This window comes from Phyllostomus hastatus, unplaced genomic scaffold, assembly GCF_019186645.2.
Source record: "Phyllostomus hastatus isolate PE091 unplaced genomic scaffold, TTU_PhHast_1.1 phas_scaffold_442, whole genome shotgun sequence".
Lineage (NCBI taxonomy): Eukaryota > Metazoa > Chordata > Mammalia > Chiroptera > Phyllostomidae > Phyllostomus > Phyllostomus hastatus.
Genome location: NW_025334030.1, coordinates 4,341,948 through 4,361,898, shown reverse-complemented (window position 1 = coordinate 4,361,898; position 19,951 = coordinate 4,341,948). Strand labels below are relative to the sequence as shown.

At 47.0% G+C, this 19,951-nt stretch overlaps 1 protein-coding gene across 3 annotated transcripts in view; it reads right to left on the bottom strand.

Moving 5' to 3' along the window:
- Positions 1-19,951, bottom strand: part of LOC123807079 (CREB binding protein) — a 134,200-nt gene continuing 114,249 nt past the window's right edge. For all 3 annotated transcript variants that reach the window (XM_045820564.1, XM_045820563.1, XM_045820562.1), the window contains 8 exons: positions 16,512-16,662; positions 15,994-16,140; positions 15,219-15,332; positions 13,991-14,156; positions 13,515-13,682; positions 5,314-5,475; positions 4,646-4,927; positions 1-3,049 (listed from right to left, as the gene is read on the bottom strand). In XM_045820564.1, the coding sequence (XP_045676520.1) occupies positions 914-3,049; positions 4,646-4,927; positions 5,314-5,475; positions 13,515-13,682; positions 13,991-14,156; positions 15,219-15,332; positions 15,994-16,140; positions 16,512-16,662 (3,326 nt within the window). In that variant the 3' untranslated portion in view covers positions 1-913. The remainder of the gene's footprint in view (positions 3,050-4,645; positions 4,928-5,313; positions 5,476-13,514; positions 13,683-13,990; positions 14,157-15,218; positions 15,333-15,993; positions 16,141-16,511; positions 16,663-19,951) is intronic.

Here is a 19,951-nt window from a genome sequence, read left to right as displayed (position 1 = left end):
TTTTTGTCTGTTGCACACAGTTTATTTAACAATATGATATAAGAAATGAGTTGGTACTTTACCATTCTATACAGTGATTGAATCTTCTTGAATTTTCTTATTTATAGTAATTATAGCACTTGCATGATTTACACTAGAATTGCTTTTCCTCATTTCAAGTTTCACATAGAAGAAAGAAAAGAATGCTCTTCTCTATTAACATTAGCATGGTCTAAGAGAGTGATCATCCCTATTTTTTGTCTAAAACCAGTTTTATCAGAGAAACAAAGCAACAATTTCTACATCTGCAAGACAAGAGTTTGGCTTAAGCCAGTATGTATAGGTGTGTGTGGGTGTGTACGTGTGTGCACACAGTAGCCAATTCCTATTATCGTCCAGGGGTAATACTTGGAGAACGCCCACAGAGTTCACAATAGAAAAAATCTTCCCGCAACGTCAGAAAGTTGTTGGGATACATTATAAGCTTGCATTATTTCAGGAATCAGTTCTGAATATTATTTTTCTTCTCACTTTTAAACATAAATGTTTAAAGTCTTGAAAATACAAATAAAAAATATGAATATAATGAACTTGTTTTTCCCATTAAAAAAAGGCATGAGTCACCAGCAATGACAAAAAAATCCAAACAAAACCCCCCGCCCCCCCAAAAAATAAAATAAAATAAAAAACAGAGAGAGAAAGAGAGAGAGAAAGAGAGAGAGAGAGAGAGAGAGAGAGAGAGACACCAGATATTTAAATCAACTGGTTTTTAACAAAAAAATATATTCTTTGTATTGTTTCTTTAAACAGCAATCTACCCTTCCATGGCTTGGAAGTAGCAGTTCCATCTAGGAATAAAAAGAGCCTAGATGCTTGGATTTCAGTACAAAAGGTCCAAGAACATGAAAGGAAAAAAAGTGATGCTCTCACAATGCTACAAACCCTCCACAAACTTTTCTAGGGTGTCTCCTGTGGTGTCACCGACCAGGGACAGCTCACTGGACAATGCACTCCTGTTGGGGGTATTCAGCTGTGGTAGCATTGCACTCTGTTCGGGGTTCCCCAAATGTCCCTGATCTATGGAGCTGGCCATGGTGACTGCAAGTCCTGGGTGGGGGGAACCAGTCTGGGGCGAGACGTGGTGTGGTGAAGGCTGGGGCTGTATCCGTGGTGATGGGCTGGAATGTGGAGGCTGGGACTGGGGCCGTGGAGACTGGACAGGGGCCGGAGACCGCACCTGGCTACTAAGGGATGTGGCCATCTGCTGGCCAGGGAGGTGCGAGGCCTGTGGCTGTCCTGAGAGCATGTGCTGCTGGGGGCTCATAGGGTTTGGCTGGCCTGGGGACCCAATCTGCTGCTTCATCTGCTGCTGCTGCAGAATCCGCTGCTGCAGGGCTTGCTGGATGTTTGGGGAGCTGTCTGTGCCCAGCCCAGGCTGCCCCATCTGGCCAAGCTGTCCCATTTGAGCTGCCATCTGACCCATGGAGCTGCCCTGCATGGGCAGGTGCTGCTGCATCCGCTGCTGCTGCATGGCTGGGGGGTAACCTCCAGGTCCTTGAGGCTGCTGGAACTGGCCATGTCCTGCCATGCCTGCGGCCATGCCAGCACTACCCTGCTGTTGCTGTTGCTGCTGCTGCTGCTGCTGCTGCAATAGTTGCCTCCGCAGCATCTCTCTGTACTGCGGGTTCATACTCGCCATGCTGGGGTTGTGCCCGGGGTTCATGATGTTCAGTGCCTGGCCCTGGGGGTTCAGGCCTCCCATCGCTTGTTGCTGTGGAGGCACGCCAGGCCGTGGCCCACCGGCTTGCATGGTGTTCAGATTCTGCAGGCTGGGCTGCTGGTGTAGACTGGGCTGGGGCTGCAGGCCAGGCTGGGCCTGGAGGCCGGGCTGGGGCTGCAGTCCGGGCTGACTGGCCACATACTTGGCTGTGCGCTGTTTGATGAAAGCTGCCATCAGCTGAGGGTTTGACTTGAGGATGTTGAGCACCTGCTGTTGCTGCTGCGGGGAGCTGGGAGACTTCAGGGTCCGCAGCAGGTCCTGCAGGGCGCCAGGCGAGATGCTCCGGGGTGGCTGCACACTGGGCATCCGAGGTCCGGCCACAGCAGGTTGGGCCTGCATGGACATCACAGGCCTGGGCATGCCCGGCATCGGCTGCTGCTGGGGGAGGGGTGCCTGCTGCCACTGCCCAGGGGGCAGGTTCGGCATGACAGGCCCACTGACCTGGTTGGGTCGGGGCACATTCAGGCCCACAGGGGCCATCTGGCTCACTGGGGTCACCATGCCTGTGCGCCCTGGGGGCATGCCATTGTTGATGTTCACCCGGTACAGGTGCTGTTGCTGCTGGGCCTCACGTTCAATCTGCCGGGCCGCCTCTACTGCTGCAGGAGGTGGCTGGGCGGGGGGTGGCGGAGCCGGCACTTGGTTGGTGGGCTTCCCAGTAGACACTGTGGTAGGAGGCTGAGTTCGAGCTACACTGGAGAAGCCAGCTGGTGACATGCTCACAGGCGAGGGCTGAGGCTGGGTGGGGGGTTGTGGTGTCTGGGGTGTGCTGGGCTGCTGCGTGGGGGTCCCGGGTGGTGCTGAGGTAGGGGAAGGCAGACTCTGCTGAGGCACGTTGCGGGTGTTCATGGTGGCCATCCGCCGGCGCATGAGCTGTGCTTGCTGCAGGCGGTGCTGGATCTGCTGCTGACGGAGCTTGTGTTTGATGTTGAGGCAGAAGGGCACGGGGCATTTGTTTTCTTGGCAGTGTTTGGCATGGTAGCAGCAAAGGGCAATGAGCTGCTTGCACACTGGGCAGCCTCCATTGGTCTTGCGCTTACAACCCTTGGTATGCTGCACAACCCGCTTCATCTTCTGGCAGGACGGCAGCGAGCAGTTGGCGTTGCGGCACTGGCAGGCGTGCACCAGAGACTGGATGCAGCGCTGGATGCTCAGGCGCCGTGACTCCTGCGGGCTCTTGGACTGCGGCTCACCCTGGCTGCCACCCTCGTCGTCTAGGCCCAGGCCCCACTTTACCATCTTGTGGGTGTGGCTCTTTGTGTTGTAGCAGTTGATACAAAGGTCATAGTCCTGTGGATAAGGAAAGGGGACAGGCTAACATCAGCATGCAGCCCAGAGTGACCACACATTATGGCCACCCCCTGGAACCTTCACTTCCAGGAACCACTCCACAGCACAGAAGGCTCCAAAGACCACGTGATCCATCTACTCACCCTCACCCTGTCTTCTTCCAGGGGACTCCTGGCCCTTCCCAGCCTGCTGTCTAACACTATGTGAGCAGGTGCATAGGCTCGACACTGGTCCCCTTCTCCTTCCTTCCTCTGCACCCAGGGAATGGCACACAGCCACCCCACCCCGATGCCTGGTGTGGGAAGCCTGGCAGTGAAGGAATGACTGCTGATGTGTCCATTTCCTCCCAAGCACCACATGAGCATCTACGGCACCCCAGACCCGAGTTCATAGAGACTGGCCCTCTACTCTTCAGGGCTGCTACTGGGGTTCAAAGGCCTTCACCAGGAGGAAGGCCCTGTGTTCAAACCACCGTGACAAAATGCCCCTGCCCCAGGTTTGTAACAGCTACCTACATCTGGAGATTGAGACAACAGGTGCTAGAGCGGAGAATGGAGCCCTATGGCCTGCACTGATAACCTTTTCACAGAACAGACATGAACATCCCAGCAGTGGAAAAGGAGAGGGAAAACAAGAGGAGGCTGAAGAATAAGTTGAGGGCATTACAAAGGCCCTGCTCTCCCCCTCAGAGATCCTGAGAAATTCCTGTGGTGCTCATAACTATAGGGACCGCCCCGGCCACCCACACTGGCAGGAGAGGCGAGGACTGGGTGAAAAATCTGTGACTATCTGCAGGGGGTGGTAGAGGGCCCACAATAGCCTGATTTACCCCAGGTGAGGGACCTATCTATGCAAGTGTTAGACTCTGCCCCTTCACACAAGGGCCAAGGCCTCTACAGGGAGGAACCAGAGTGGCATGGCCAGAAAATCCCAACCAGGACAAGGGAGAAGGGTCACCAGACCTCCAACCACAGGGACCCAGGATGACAACAGGAAAGGGGAACCAGGCAGAGTTCTGGTGGGACCAAAGCACTGCCAGTGCCTCTCCCACTCTCTCCACACTCCTGCTGGGGCACCACGAGGCCTGTGGGTGTGCCTGACACAGAGTTGGGGTTAATGACACACAGGGAATAAAATAACAATTGCCTGTGATGGTGTCCTTATCCTGGATGAGTCTGCACGCTGACTCCCAGGAAGACCAGCCTGTCCTGCTGAGGGGCCAAGTGTGCCCTGGACACACATCAGTGGCCCACTGCCAGTTTCGTCAGGACCAGACCACACTCTGGGAAGGGAGACTGGCTTCTTCTTACCTTGAATGTCTGCTAGTGAGCCCAGTGTGGGCACAGAGCAGGAACCCAATCCCTAATTTGTGAACTCCAAAATAACAATCTTATAACCAAAAGTGCCCTGAGAAGACCAGGCCATTCTCCCACCACCACCAGGAAATGCCAACTGTCTAACAGTTCAACCTAACATGCAAATGCATAGACCAAAGAGGACTGGGGAGGAGCCAAGGGTGCCCCAGACTCGTGGACCACATAGCTCTGCCAGAAGTCCCGTCAGAGCGCAGACACAGGGAGGGAGGTATGGGCCTACCTCGCACACAGTGCAGTGCCAGCGTGTCTCCACGTGGTGCTTGCACTCGTTGCAGGTGTAGACAAAACGGTCTTGGCCCTGGGTATGCAATTCTACCAGCATGCACAGTGTGGACCACTTGGACCGCCTCAGGGAGGAGAACTCCCAGTGCTTGTCCCTGGCAAGGGTGAGGAAGGCATCACGCCCATCCATGAGGTCGCAGCTGAGCAGGGGGTCAGGGTCAACAATAGGAGGCAGTGTGTTGATGACAGGCCCTGCATGGAGGTGGATCACAAAGAAGACCTGCAAGAAGAACAGTAGGAGGATGTCACCCCACAGAGAGTGGTGCCAAGGAGGTCTGGCCCTGGAGGACCCAGGGCTACCCCAGCCTGCTAAACTGAGACTGTGCTGAGCCTGATACGTGCTGTCCCGGGTGTGTCAAAGGCCCAACTCCCTGGGAATGAACTGACTTGAGAATGTACTGTGTGGTGTTACCCAACCAGCCAGCTCTGCTTTCTAGGGCTGGTCCTACCCTGCACAGCACAGTAGAAACCACCGGAAAGAGTGCCACCATGCTTTCACCCTCCTCTTGGCTAGAGGCAGGGCTGTGGTTTCTCAGTAAACCCCCTCCTTTCTCTCAGCCCAAAGAAGCACAAATGCCAGGCTCTGCGGCCTGCCCTGCATCTCACCTCTTTGTGCTTCTCCATGGTGGCGTAGAGCTTCTGGGACAAGTCATTAGACACGTTGGGCATACTGGGCTTCTTTTTGTTGGCTCGGCTGATACTGCTTTTATTCTTGTTGGTTTTCTTGTTGTTCTTTTTCTTGGCATTCTTGCTGTCACCCTGGCTGCCCTGCAACAACATGCAAAGGTGTCAGACAAGCCCAGCCTCCTCCTTCAGGACCAGTATCCAGCTGGGACTCCCAGCTATTGGCCCTGGGGACTGCATGAAGCCAGCCTCAAGCTGGAGAACACTGAGCATACCCCCACCTGCATGGGCTGTAAACACACTGCTGCCTTCAGAGGAAACTGCTGAAGGGAAGGTGATGAGGAGGGAAGCAGGGCCTGTGTACTCAGCTGAAACCCAGTGGGCATAGTGGTGATACATAAAAATAGAGCAAGTGCTGCCTGAGCCACGAGGGACACCGATCACATACTTCTTGAAGGAAGGATACGCCCAGGATGCTAGTTTGGAATCTAACAACTGAGGGAAAGAAAGTAATTTTTCACTGTTCCACACCATTCCACCGGATACCTGCAGCTCCATGGTATATCCTGCATGTTCAGTGGCTCATTCTATACCTCACAAAGGCTCCAAATACCCACCATGTGTGGGAGACACGGGAAAGGTGCTAACGAAGAAGTGACTGCACAGTTAGGAGCAAGAACTTGAAAGTGGCCCACCCAGGTACCAAGCAAGGCCACATAAGGGCAGACACCTCCCTGACCCTGCTCCCATTGCCCAGGCACACTCAGGCCTGAAACCCACCATCACTGTTGCAAATGGCTTAAGTCTGAGGGGGCTGCTTAGTTAAAACTTTCCTACTGTGGAAAGAACTCAAGCTCTTATTTAGGTTTCAAGGTCTCACTTGGTCCGCCCAAAGAACTTCATTTATAACAAGGGGAGGGAGAGAGAGGACAGAAAGGAAGAGGGAGGAAAAAAGGAAGAAGGGAGAGAAGGGGAAAGGTGGAGAGGGAGAAAGAGAAATATTCTCTCTCTCTCTCTCTGGGTGCTAAAAGGAGTGCTACTCTTGGGGAAGTTCAGTTGCACACACCACCACCACCACCACCACCACCACCACTGAGGCATGTCTGAGAAAGAGCCAGAGGGGCCCAAGGAGTCTTGACAAGTGACTATAATGTAGACCCAGATCAGAAAAGGACACTGGTAAGACTTCCGGCCCAGATGAAAGCGTAAGCAGACATACTGCCTCCTTGCACAAGCAAAAGGACAACAACAAATTCAAAAACAAAAACCAACCAGACCTGACAGAAAAGCAAACTGTATGGAAGTCTGACAACCAAGGAGTTAAAGAAGAAACATTTGTCCAGATTGGTAGGAGGAGTGGAGACGGGCAGCCTAGAGTAGAGGACTTGCGGCAAAGTAGTGGCTGGCAGACCTGGCAGTCCCACATTCGTGTGCAGATAAACTGAGAGAAACAAATGGGGAGCAAGGTAGACTGCACAACCCAGGGTTCCAGTGTGGAGAAATAAAGCCTCAAACCCTCTGACTATAAAAACCTGTGAGGGTTGAGGTGGCAGGAGAAACTCCCAGCCTCACAGGACAGTTCACTGGAGAAACCCGTAGGGTCCTAGAATGTACACAAACCCACCCAACCTGGGAATCAGCACCAGACAGACCCAATTTGATTGTGGGTAGCAGGGGAAGTGACTGAAAACTGGCAGAGAGCACAGCAAGTGGCACTGGCCCCTATCAAAACCCTCCCCCACATACAGCATCACATCACAGCAACATGGTTTGCTCCACCCTGATGAACACCTAAGGCTCCACTCATTACTACATGACAGGTATGCCAAGACAATAAAAGAAATGGTCCAAATGAAAGAACAGATCAACGCTCCAGAAAAAATACAACTAAGCGACGAAGAGATAGCCAACCTATCAGATGTACAGTTCAAAACACTGGTAATCAGGATGCTCACAGAATTGGTTGAGTATGGTCGCAAACCAGAGGAAAAAATGAAGGCTATGAAAAGTGAAATAAAGGAAAATGTACAGGGCATCAACAGTGACAGGAAGGAAGCCAGGACTCAAATCAACATTGTGGACCAGAAGGAAGAAAGAAACATACAATCAGAAAAGAATGAAGAAATAAGAATTCCAAAAAATGAGGAGAGGCTTAGAATCTCCAGGACATCTTTCAATGTTCCAGCGTCTGAATTATAGGGGTACCAGAAGGGGAAGAGGAAGAGCAACAAGTGAAAAACTTATTTGAACAAATAATAAAGGTGAACTTCCCCATTCTGGCAAAGGAAATAGAGTTCCAGGAAGTCCAGGAAGCTCAGCGAGTCCCAAAGAAGTTGGACCCAAGGAAGCACACAGCAAGGCACATCATAATTACATTAGCCAAGATTAAAGATAAGGAAAGAATCTTAGAAGCAGCAAGAGAAAAGGAGACAGTTACCTACAAAGGAGTTCCCATGAGACTGTCAGCTGATTTCTCAAAAGAAACCTTGCAGGCAAGAAGGGGCTAGAAAGAAGTATTCCAAGTCATGAAAGGCAAGGACCTACATCCAAGATTACTCTATCCAGCAAAACTCTCATTTAGAATGTATGAGCAGATAAAGGGCTTCCCAGATAAGGTCAAGTTAAAGGAGTTCATCATCACCAAGCCCTTATTATATGAAATGTTAAAAGGACTTATCTAAGAAAAAGATCAAAACTATGAATAGTAAAATGACAACAAACTCACAGCTATTAACAACCAAACCTAAAAAAAAAAAAAAAAAAATCTAAGCAAACAACCAGAACAGGAACAGAGTCACAGAAATGGAGATCATATGGAGGGTTATCAGTGGGGGAGTAGGAAGGGCAGAGAGGGGGAAAAGGTACAGAAAATAAGTAGCATAAATGGTAGGTACAAAACAGACAGGTTAAGGGGAAGGTTAAGAATAGTACAGAAAATGTAGAAGCCAAACAACTTATGTGTACTGCCCATGGACATGAACTAAAGGGGGAAGAGATTGGAATGCAGGTGATGGGGAGTATGCAGGGTGGAGGGGAATAAAGGGGGGAAATGGGACAACTGTCATAGTATAATCAATAAAATGTATTTAAAAAAAAGAAAAGGACACCGGTAAAAACTAAGGACACTTTAAGAACTTCAGACTCTGGTTAACAATGATGTAAAAATACTGGTTCAGCAATTGTATGAATACGGCACACCAATTTAGGATGTCATCAGGAGAAACTGGTCCTGAAATATAAGTAACTCTGTACCATCTTCTCAAGTTTTCTATAAGCCTTTATTCTAAAATATAAAGCCTGTATTTTAATTTATAAAATAAGCAGATTCTCTGCAGTTTGAAAAATATAGGTAAATAAAATAATTTTTTTTGTCACCAAAGCATCAGCACATATGCACATTTACTTTGTGTATTTTTCTTCACAAAGTTGAGGTTACATACGAATTGAGGCTGCATCCTGTTTTTTTTTCCCATTATAGCAAAGCATTTCCTCATTTCTCCCATTAAAGATCACTTTTAATGGCAAAGCAGCTTTCAATCGGAAGTGCTGTCTATAACTAAGGGAATGCTTAGTTATGTGAACTGGGCACACTAAATAGTGCCTCTGTCCTTCGTCTCCATGTCCTGCTCTCTCCACCACATGCAAATCCATGGTCAGCAAAGAGAGTCAGCCCTTATCTATCTCCATCTCCCAGAAAGTACCTCCTCCCCACCAGGCCAGAGGCAGACATGTCACCCTTGAACAGGACTCACGGCTGGGGCCTAAAGTGCCCCCAACCCCTGCCTGCAAAGTTCCTCTCTATGGAATCTCTGCCGTCACGGCATAACTCTCCTCCCTCTGCTATAACCTGGCCACTGTCCTCCACCCACCAGATGCACATTCTGATTCAGGCCACCTCCCAAAGGTGTCTGGCATTGGCAGACACACATAGGGACCTTGGGGTTCATAGGCCAGGTCTGATCTCTCTCCCAATAAAAGTGAATTTCTGCCCTAGCTGGTGGGGCTCAGTGGACTGAGCGCGGACCTGTGAACCAAAGGGCCACCGGTTCCATTCCCAGTCAGGGCACATGCCTGGGTTTCAGGCCAGGTCCCCAGTGAGGGACATCCAAGAGGCAACTACACATTGATGTTTCTCCCCCTCTCTTTCTCCTTCCCTTCCCCTTGCTCTAAAAATAAATAAAGTCTTTAAAAAGACAAAACAAAACAAAACTGAATTTCTACTAAAATCTAGCCTGTCCTTCAAAGGTTGGCTGAGTGGGAGACCGTCGGGTGAAGCACACCTGCCTGGTACAGTGCAGACACTGAGCAAGTCACTCTAGACCCCCAACTCTGAATGCCAGCCCCACACAACCCCTTGAGCACACCTGTGAGGGCCACAAGCTTTCACAACTCCTCTAGAATATCAACAGGCACTATAACATGAACACGTCTGCAGCCAATTCTGACTTCCTCCCAATATGCTCTCCCTCTTCTGAAGCAAAAGACACAACAGGAATCCATGACCTAGCATTTTCCTTACCTGCCACAAAGGCCCACCCCAAATTCTTGGGGTACTAATCTCAAAATTCATCACATATTTCTCATAGCATCTATAGCTATAGCTATGACCCCAAGTACGTCTTACGGGACACTCTGAAACATGGCACACTCGCTCCGAATTCAGACACTTATGTTGCTCCTCCTTTTGGAAGCTCCTTCTCTCCTTGATCCTCTGGGTTCCTTCTCACCAGGTCAGTCTCTGTTCAGATGCCTCTGCTCTAGATAGGACCTCACCCCCTCCCTGGGAAGTGGCCCCATCTCCCTGTGCTTTCTTTTCTCCAAAGTCTCCACCACTCTCTCAGAGTGTGCTGCGCATGTGTTTTTCTTGTTTCTTCTACTAGAACATATACCCCTGAGGGCAGGGATGGTATTTTCTTTTGTTCTCACTATACTGCTAAAGCCCATGCCTGCACACAGTGAGGACCTGGGGTAAGTGCATGAGTGCAGACACCACAGGAAGTTGTAGGTGTGTTTAGTTTGTAAAGTACTCTTTTAATATTTTTAAAAGATTTTATTTACTTATTATTATCATTTTTTTAGAGAGGAGTAAAGGAAGGAGAAAAAGAGAGAGAGAAACGTTGATCAGTTGTCTGTTGCACGCCCCCAACCAGGGACCTGGCCTGCAAAACAGACATGTTTGGGAATTGAACTGGTGATCTTTTATTCTGCAGTTGGGTGATCAATCCACTGACCCACCACCAGCCAGGGCTCCTTTATTTTTATTATTTTTAAGTATATTTTATTGATTATGCTATTACAGTTGTCCCATTCTCCTCTCTCCTTTATCCCTCTCCTGCCTGGTACCCCATTCCTACCAGCATCCCCTCCCCTCCTTAGTTCATGTCCATTGGTTGTACATAACAAGTTCTTTGGCTTCTCCATTTCTTATACTATTCTTAACCTCCCCCTATTTTCTACCTATCATTTATGCTACTTATTCTCTGTACCTCCCCACCCCACTCCCTCGCTGATAACCCTCAGGTGATCTCCACTTCTGTGGTTCTATTCCTGTTCTAGTTTGTTTAGTAGTTGTTTTTTTTTTAGGTTCAGTTGTTGAGAATTGTGAGTTTGTTGTCATTTTACTATTCATAGTTTTGATCTTCTTTTTCTTAGGTAAGCCTCTCTAACATTTCATATAAAAAGGGCTTGGTGATGATGATCTCCTATAAGTTGACCTTATCTGGGAAGCACTCAATCTGCCCTTCCATTCTAAATGATAGCTTTGCTGGAAAGAATAATCTTGGACATAGGTCCTTGCCTTTCACGACTTGGAATACTTCTTTCCAGCCCCTTCTTGCCTGCAAGGTTTCTTTTGAGAAATCAGCTGACAGTCTCATGGGAACTCCTTTGTAGGTAACTGTCTCCTTTTCTCTTGCTGCTTTTAAGATTCTCTCCTTATCTTTAACATTGGGTCCTTTAATTAAGATGTGTCTTGGTGTGTTACTCTTTGGGCCCAACTTCTTTGAGCTTCTCTGAGCTTCCTGGACTTCTATGCCTATTTCCTTCACAAGACTGGGGAAGTTTTCTCTCATTACTTTTTCAAATAAAATTCCAATTCCTCACACTTCCTTTTCTCCTTCTGGCACTCCTAACTCAGATGTTGGAACGTTTTAGGTTGTCCCATAGGTTCCTAAGCATCTCCTCAGTTTTTTGAATTCTTGTTATTTCATTCTGTTTTGGTGGAATGTTTATCTCTACCCTTTGTTCCAAATCATTGATTTGAATCCTGGTTTCCTTCTCTTCACTGTTGGTTCTCTATGTTTTCCTTTCACTTTTCAAAGCCTTTACTTTTTCCTGTATTTTGCAACCATACTCAATCATTTCTGTGAGCATCCTGACTGCCAGTGTTTTGAACTCTGCATCTGATAGTATGGCCATCTCCTCGTCACTTAGTTCTTTTTCTGGAGCTCTGATCTGTTCTTTCATTTGGACCGTATTTCTTTGTCTTGGTGCACCTGTTATTTTGGAAGGGGCAGAGCCTTAGTATTCACCAGGATGGGGCAACCCACATCACTGCACTGTGGCACTGTATGTAAGGGAGGAATGAGGGAGGGAACAACTCTGCTTGCTTGCTCCAGCTTTTGGTCACTTCCCCCACACTTTCCATAAGCAAAATGTGCCCTTTCAGGAGCTGCCCTGGTGCTGATTCCTGGGTGGGAGGGCTTGTGTACATTCTAGGACCCTCTGGGCCCCTACAATGGACTCTCCTGTGAGACTGGGAGTTTCTCTCGTCGCCTCAACCCCCACAAGTTTTTACAGCCAGAGGTTTTGAGGCTTTATTTTCCCACATTGGCACCCTGGGTTGCATAGTCTATCTCTCTCCCCAGTTTCTCCTGGCTTATCCACACACGGCTATGGGACCGTCTGGTCCTCTAGCTGCTGCCTTGCCACATGTCCTCTCTGTTCTTCCTACCAGTCTGGATGAAAGTTTCTTCTTAACTCCTTGGTTGTTGGACTTCCATACAGTTCCCTTTTCTTGACAGAGAAAAATGACATCTGGTTGTTTTTGGTTTTTAAATTGGTTGTTACCCTTTTTTAGGTTGTGTGAGGAAGTGAAGTGTATCTACCCATGTCTGCATCTTGGCTGGAACTAATTATTATTATTTTTTGAATTGTATTTTTTTATTTTAATTGTTGTTCAAGTACAGTTTTCTGCCTTTTACCCCCATCCCAGCCCACCTCTCAGCCCTCCCGCACCTCCCTCCTGTTTCCCTCCCCCGTTATTGTCCATGTGTCCCCTATTATTTATTATTATTATTATTATTATTATTATTTTATCCTCGCCTGAGGACATTTTTTCATTGCTTTTGAGAAAAAAGGAGGGAGAGATGAAGGAAAGTAGAGATGAAGGGAGAGAAAGAGTGATGTGTCAGAATCACCAACTGGTTACTTTCTGTGTGTGCCCAGGTAAGGGAATCAATACATGCCTAAACCAGGAATCAAAACTGCAAACTGTTTGGTTATGGGCGACACTCCAGTCAACTGAGCCACACTGGCCAGGGTTGTAAAGTTCTTTTGTTTAAAACCTCACTGGAGGACATGCTTAGAGGGGAAAGGAAGGAGAGAGATTAGGAGAAGAATATTGATGGGTTGCTTCTTATATGTACTTCAACCAGGGCCAAACCTGCAACCCAGGCATGTGCGCTGACCCAGAAGTGAACCCACCACCTTTCAGTTTATAGGGCAATGCTCCAACCAAATGAACTACGTTGACCAGGGCTGTATTGTTTTAAATCAGTTGATTGGTTCCTGACTATGATGCATCCATTTGTTTCTGTCTGTTCTGGGCTCCCTGGCCTGGCGCCCACATCTCTCACCTTTCCATGTGTTAGCCCTCCTTATCTGTTCTGCCCAGAGATGACAGAGCAAGCACTTCCCATCCTCTTCTATTAGGTGATGTGTCTCCAGTGCCCACATGCCAGCTCACCCAATAACCAGTGTGGATTGTGCTCCCAGGCCACAGACCTGCTGTGTGTGGTGACAAGGTAAGGTTATGTGTGAAAACTCTACCACAAAGAATGCCACATAGTATGAACTCAACAGCACAAGTTCTCTCCAGTCTGCCAGAATTCAGCTGTCAGCACACTTATCTGGGCCAGCAAGCTTTCCAGAAGGGTGCAGTGGTGGGGATGTCGGGACTTTACCTCCGTCGTTTCACTGGCTGCGGTACTCTCTTCCTTCTTCCTCTCTTCTTCTTCTTGTTCTAGTTCCTTAATGCTCTCCTCCAACACATTGGGCCAGAAGTCACCCTCAAAATAGGGCAGTTCCTTGGCACTGGTGAGCCTGTCTTCAGTTGCTTGTTTGAAAATGTCCTAGAGAGTGAACAAAGAACAGCAGTGAGACAAGCAGACCCAAGCAAAGCACCATATCCCCATGGTGCACAATGGCCAAGATTGGACAATTTAAACAAGCAACACAAAGCTTTCAGACCTCCAACTAAAAGATCTTGACAGACTGCAGATTAAATGCTTCTGCATTTTTTTACTTTTACTGTTTTGCTTTCTAATCTCCATAAGTGAATACAATTCTAACGTGTGAGTGTGAAAGGAAGATACATGAAGGTATGGAAATCAGTGGTGACAAACCCACTGCACACCCTCCTATAGCAAGCACCCGGTACCTTGTAGTCATGGATGATTCGCTCTGCAAAAGCCTTGTCCAGCATCTTCTTGTACCACTCCTGCAGGCGCTTCGGTTTTGGGATTTTTTGATCAGGGGGGTGGCAATGGAAGATGTAGTCATCTCCTTCACTAGGGGGACAGGCCCAGATGTGTCCTGTCACATACCTGCAGGACACACATACATAATTCAGATTAAAGGGCTGAGTGAAACTGTCCCTGCCTTCAAGTACAGCTGAGGACAGGGGCCAAAGCAAGGATAGAAATAACTATAAAGAAAAGAGAAAGCAAAGAAATGACCACAGTGCTTGTGGCAGAATGTGTAAGATGTTGAGAGGGGTTCCAAATTAGTGTGCTAGGAGAGGGGGATGTGAGGGTAAGGCCAAAGATCTCTAGAGTGCCCAAATGCATGCCTGGAAGTCAGCCCTAAGATGCTCCCTTCTCAGGGTGAGCATGTTGGAAAGGGGCCTAGGCTGCAAGAGAACCTGTGAGCACAGGAGAAAGTCTGGGAAGACAAGAGACTCATCAGGTATATCAAATGGCTTCTCCTCAGGAACACAATGAATTTCCGAACTACTTTCTTCTGCACACAGAAAAGACAGTTGGGTATTTATTTCCCACTAAGGGTTTAAGTTAAAATAAAACATTCATTCCGTTTAAGACACTTCAGTCAAATACCTCTAACGTTTTCAAATTTGGGAAAGGAATATGACAGATCTAAAACATGAGATCAGAGCTAGAGAAAGAAGACACAAGAAACCACATCTTATAGGATTCCATTCATATGAAATATCCAAAAAAGACACATTTATGAGGACAGAAACTAGATCAGTGGTGACTGGGGGCAGATGTGGAACAGGGATTAATAGCAAATGGGCACAGGGATCTTATTGGGGGATGATAATGTTGAGACTGATTTATGGTGATGACTACACCACTTCACAAAGTTACTGAAAGTCAGTGAAGTGTACACTTAAACAGATGAATTTTATAATATATAAAATATGACTCAGTAATTTTTTTAAGAGACACCAGAATGGAATAATAATGAAAAGAACACAGTAGGCAGGAAAAGCACATGCACTGTGGTGAGGAGCTCTGGAGACTTTGGAATCCAGCTAATGATGTTAAACTAAAACTTAAACACTCCCATACTTTCACAAAATAAATATACAGGAAAAATTAAAAATGAAGGCTTTATTAGTTCTGGATAATCTGAATGAAACTTACCCCAATTTCTTCACATACTCTAAATATCCAATAAGAATCTCATGGTAAACGGCTGTCCGAAGGCATCGAGGTCGGAAGAAGTGAATACTGTCCAGATAAGATATGTACACACGCCTGGGGGTGGGGAGAGAAATTAATGAAAGTTCAGGGTATCCCCTAAATTGAAAGCAAACAACATCCAAAAAAAACAAGCTACAGAAATAAATTTTGTTTTGATAGCATTTACACTGGCTACAAACAGGATATAAGAAACCTCCCATAAGCAACTGCCTCTGTCAGTCAATAAATGGAGTCCAATTTCATCACTAAACTGAGAAGCAATGGCATCACTCACCGTGGAGAACCATGGAAAGATAAGGGCAAACTAAGAAAAGCTATTTTCAATTCCCTCTCACCCAGATTCTAGAATGAACATGAAAGAACTCTTTGCAGAGATACTTCATTTTTCTAGGGGCATTAAGAAACTGTCCAGGCTCATGGGAGTGGCCTCTACTCTATTCTCTGTGGGTCTACCTGGTCCAGGTAAGATAGGGACAACAGCAAGACCAGAACCAGGACCCACAAATACTCAAAACACAAAACATGCTTGAAACAGTCACAAAAATGCTTCACTTCCCACTGGCTTAGAGGGAACCTGAACTAGCTACTTTGGTTAATCAAGCACGGATTATTTAATTTAAACCAAGCTCTAAAACACACAGGTCCTTTCAGACACACACAGCCTGAGTCTGTTGTAACACAGCATGACACCCCCTGAAAGGAGAGAGAGGACTACCTTGTGTTTGGAGGGGGACAATCAGAGCCATACTCTTGGACATGCATCCCAAAGAAGCACACATCTACTCCGTCAATTTCCTCAAAAGCAAAGAGCGCTTTGGTTCGATATGGGAAAGATTCAGACATTTCCCCAGAGTCCACAAACCTGAAATAAAAGTCAGAATCTGATGTTTGTGCACGTCATTGTTTACAACCTAAATCTCCTGCTCTAAACCCACTCAGGACAGAGAAGACCAAGGCCTGTAACCTCTTCTGACTACCAGCCCAGAACGCATCCCACCAGCCTGGGGAAGCATGGATCCATGATCCCATTCTTTGTGACAGTTTCACTTGGCCAGAAATTTTACCACCTCTAATGAATTTGGGATAGAGAAAAGGGCCTGCTATACCCTAACCATGGAAAGCCTGTAAGTTATGCAAAAAGCTTTGCCAGAAAGTGGGGCTTTTTGTTAACCAGGTGGGGCAAGGACTAGAACAGTGCTGCTTTAGAAAATGGCACAATGTCTGTACACGAACCGTGACTTCATCCCGGGCTTGACCTCCACAGTCTTGTCTGAGCTGGCTACCACTCGGACAAAGACTTCCCCGGCTTCTGGATGATTCTGTCGCCGTAAAAACTTGTTGACTCGGTCTTCCAAATGGTTTCCCAATCGTGTGGTCTGCAGTCCTGGAAAGTTTAGAAGAAGAGATGAGAGGGCTTTGGAAGGGCTATGAAGGCAGCAACTGAGGCCACAGAATCCATTTTTTCCTTTTAGTGTAGTCTAATATATTTTAAGAATTAATGCTCTCTAAATCCAGAAGGGAGCTGTTCTGTACTATGAGGTAAGAATTTTATGAGGGAAAGGGGTACTCTGGAATCTCAGGTACTTTATACCCTGAAAATTGCCATCAAGTGCCCACATTATTTCCATCCTTTTAAAATTATTTTTATTTATTTATTTTTAGAGAGGGGAAGAGAGAAAGAGAGGGAGAGAAACAATGTGTGAGAAACATCAATAGGTTGCCTCTCTCATGCCTCCAACTGGGGACTTGGCCCGCAGCCCAGGCATGTGCCCTGACTGGGAATCAAAATGGTGACCTTTCAGTTTGCAGGCCAGCACTCAATACACTGAACCACACCAGCCAGGGCAAGATATTTTCACCTTTTTCAAACCATAAGAGGCAGAAGAGACAGGAAGGTAGACCTGGATCTGAAAGAAGATGGGCTATGGGGCGAAGTAGGGAAGCAGGCACCAGGAGAGCCATGCTGTGCCCACCAGCCCTCTGCCTCCCTATTCCCCAAGGCCTTGGTGAAGTAGAGATCTGGTCCTGAGTGCTTGCACGTGGCTGCTTAGAGTCACAGCTGTGTCTTAAGGCAAGAACGCTAATGAAGTGGGGGGCCTGCCACTGCTTTCCCTGGAGGAGGGCAGGGATGGTACAAATGTGTTCCGTGACCTGCTTTCCTCTTCTTGCCCAGCTTTGAGGAGAGTCCTCACTGCAGAGTTAAGAAACAGCACACAGGACGTTCCACCGCCGACTAAGCCCTGAGTGTTCCTATCATGGCAGGAACACTGACACTGTCTCAGTACCAAACCCGCCCTGCTCTGCTCCTGGGTAGGCTCCTCTCTTCTGTAACCCCTTCTCCCAGGGAATGCTCCAGGCATGGCCACTGTGACAGGGTATATACAGCAAGCTACCCAGGGGCAAAATATTAGTCATAGCATAAAAAACTCTTTGCACATGGGGAAACAAGACTAGTAGTAAGAGCAGCACAAGGTTCACAATAATTATTTATATATAATGGGATTTTAAAGATATTTTCTTTTTTTTTAGAGAGAAGGGGAGGGAGAGAAACATCAATGTGTGAGTGCCTCTCACACATCCCCAACTGGGGAACTGGCCTGTAACCCAGGCATGTGCCCTGACTGGGAATCTTACCAGTGATCTTTCAGTTCATAGGCTGGTGCTCAATCCACTGAGCCACACCAGCCAGGGCAATGTTTTCTTCTTTATGTTTATTGACTTTTTAAATATTCACAACATTAATGAGAAGTTTTTTTTTAAAAAAAAAAAGCTATTTGGGATTTTAGAAGATTCCTTACTGAGGCCAAGAATATATGGAAAATTTAGACTAACTTTCTAAATTCCATTTTATGCAATAAACCTATCAATGGTAGATTTTTTTGATAAGGTATACCTCAAGAAAAGTGATTTTAAAAGAAAAACATACAATGGCAATGAAATAAAAACCCCACAGGAAAATAAAACTTGAATAGCTGTAATAATAGGGGCAGTGGATTTGTGACCTATTTCATACCCTGATGAAGATGTACCCTGTACACAGCCGTGTGGTCACGCTCTGGACCCCTTCTATTCTGCACACCCCATGGCTGAGACAACTATCCTGAGAAATGCAGCATTAGCTGCAAGGGACCCACAGGCCATCCTGTCTCTTTGTGAAGCCCCTCAAGTCAAGTGTCATGTTCTTGCCCATGTTCCTCCACACCCCTCCATGCTGCTGCTGAGTACATTTTATTCCCTTATGAGGTGGCTTCCTATCCAGAAGGGGGGAGGACATAGCTAAGAAGGGCCACCATAGTGAGAGAATCCCCCTTCTCTTGTGAAAATATCACCCCACACACTAGAGTTTTCAAAAAGCAAACAAAGGACCTTTAAAATTAGATCTTTACTTTTTTCTTCAAACCACCCAAGTTACCTGCACTAAAGAGACAGGTACTTAAACAAGACAACTTGCAACAATGTTGTTATGAGCACCAAGCCGAGCACTGTGAAAATGTAAAGAGGGCTGGAGAGTAGTTCTCCCATGGGAAGGGGTATGACATGGAGGACATGGGGAGCAGCCAGCATAAGTTCAGAGATGCAATACTGGGGATGCAGTTTTTCCTGGGTGAAAGTCGGCTGATTCTCACCCATGTGATGCATACAGAGGTGTATTTCAGGTCCCCCAGTATTTATACAAGCTCTTCCCCCAGATATCACGGCTGCAACCTCTTTGCAGTCAGTGCACACTCTTCTGCCTCCTTCTTACACCACTTCCTAGTTTTCTGCACTGTGGCCACATCCTTTTATTTGGCCACTTGTTCCCACTTTCCCATCACCTGTCACCATGATGCCCTGAAGAGTGTCCTTGTACTGCCTATATGTGTGCAAATATCTTTGTAGGATACGTGAAAAATGAAATTGCTGGGTCTAAAATGAACATTACAAATTGTATATCCCACCATGGGCATTCAATGTACATTTCTGTCCATGAGATGGGTGGTGGGGAAGCTTTTATTTTTCTCTATGTGATCAAATCCTTTAGCCTATTGCTTTCTCACTTTGGGTTCTATTTTTTTTTGGTTTTTTTGTAAGGAAGGCTTTTTATAACCCAGCACAATAAAAATACTCTTACTGCAACCTTGAGTGCATTCGCAGTGTTTCCTTCTCCCCTTCAACAACCTGAAGCTGAGTTGTGTGTGGTGTAAGGTAGGGAAGTGGCTTTGAGTGGAAGGTCAGTTGTGAATATCATTCACTGACTAGCAGCTGGAAGACATTTCCAGTAGTCAGTGCAAATATGAATGAAGCAACTTTTCCTTTGTGATCTACAAAACCTTGCAGACTATTCCAAAAAAAGGAGTGACACTAGATTTCTAAGGTCCTTTTCTATAAGCAAGTGTTCTGTATCTTAGACCCTAAAGCTCATCTACCAATGGTCTACATGTCTTTCTCTACCATTCTCTGGACACTGGGGTGGGGTCAGAGATAGGCCAGCTCTCCAGTTCCTCTATGACCCACACCCTGCTCTAATCCTGTGCCTTCTGGCTGAAACTATTCTCCTAGTGAGGCCTAGCTCTCCTAGCAATTTAATTAGGTCACTGAAGCTCTGCCCTAGGCAAATGTTTCAAAGGTGCTGATTGCTTTAGATTGCTTTATAGTAATCTCACTTGGAACAGACACTCTAAAGTAGGGGTTCT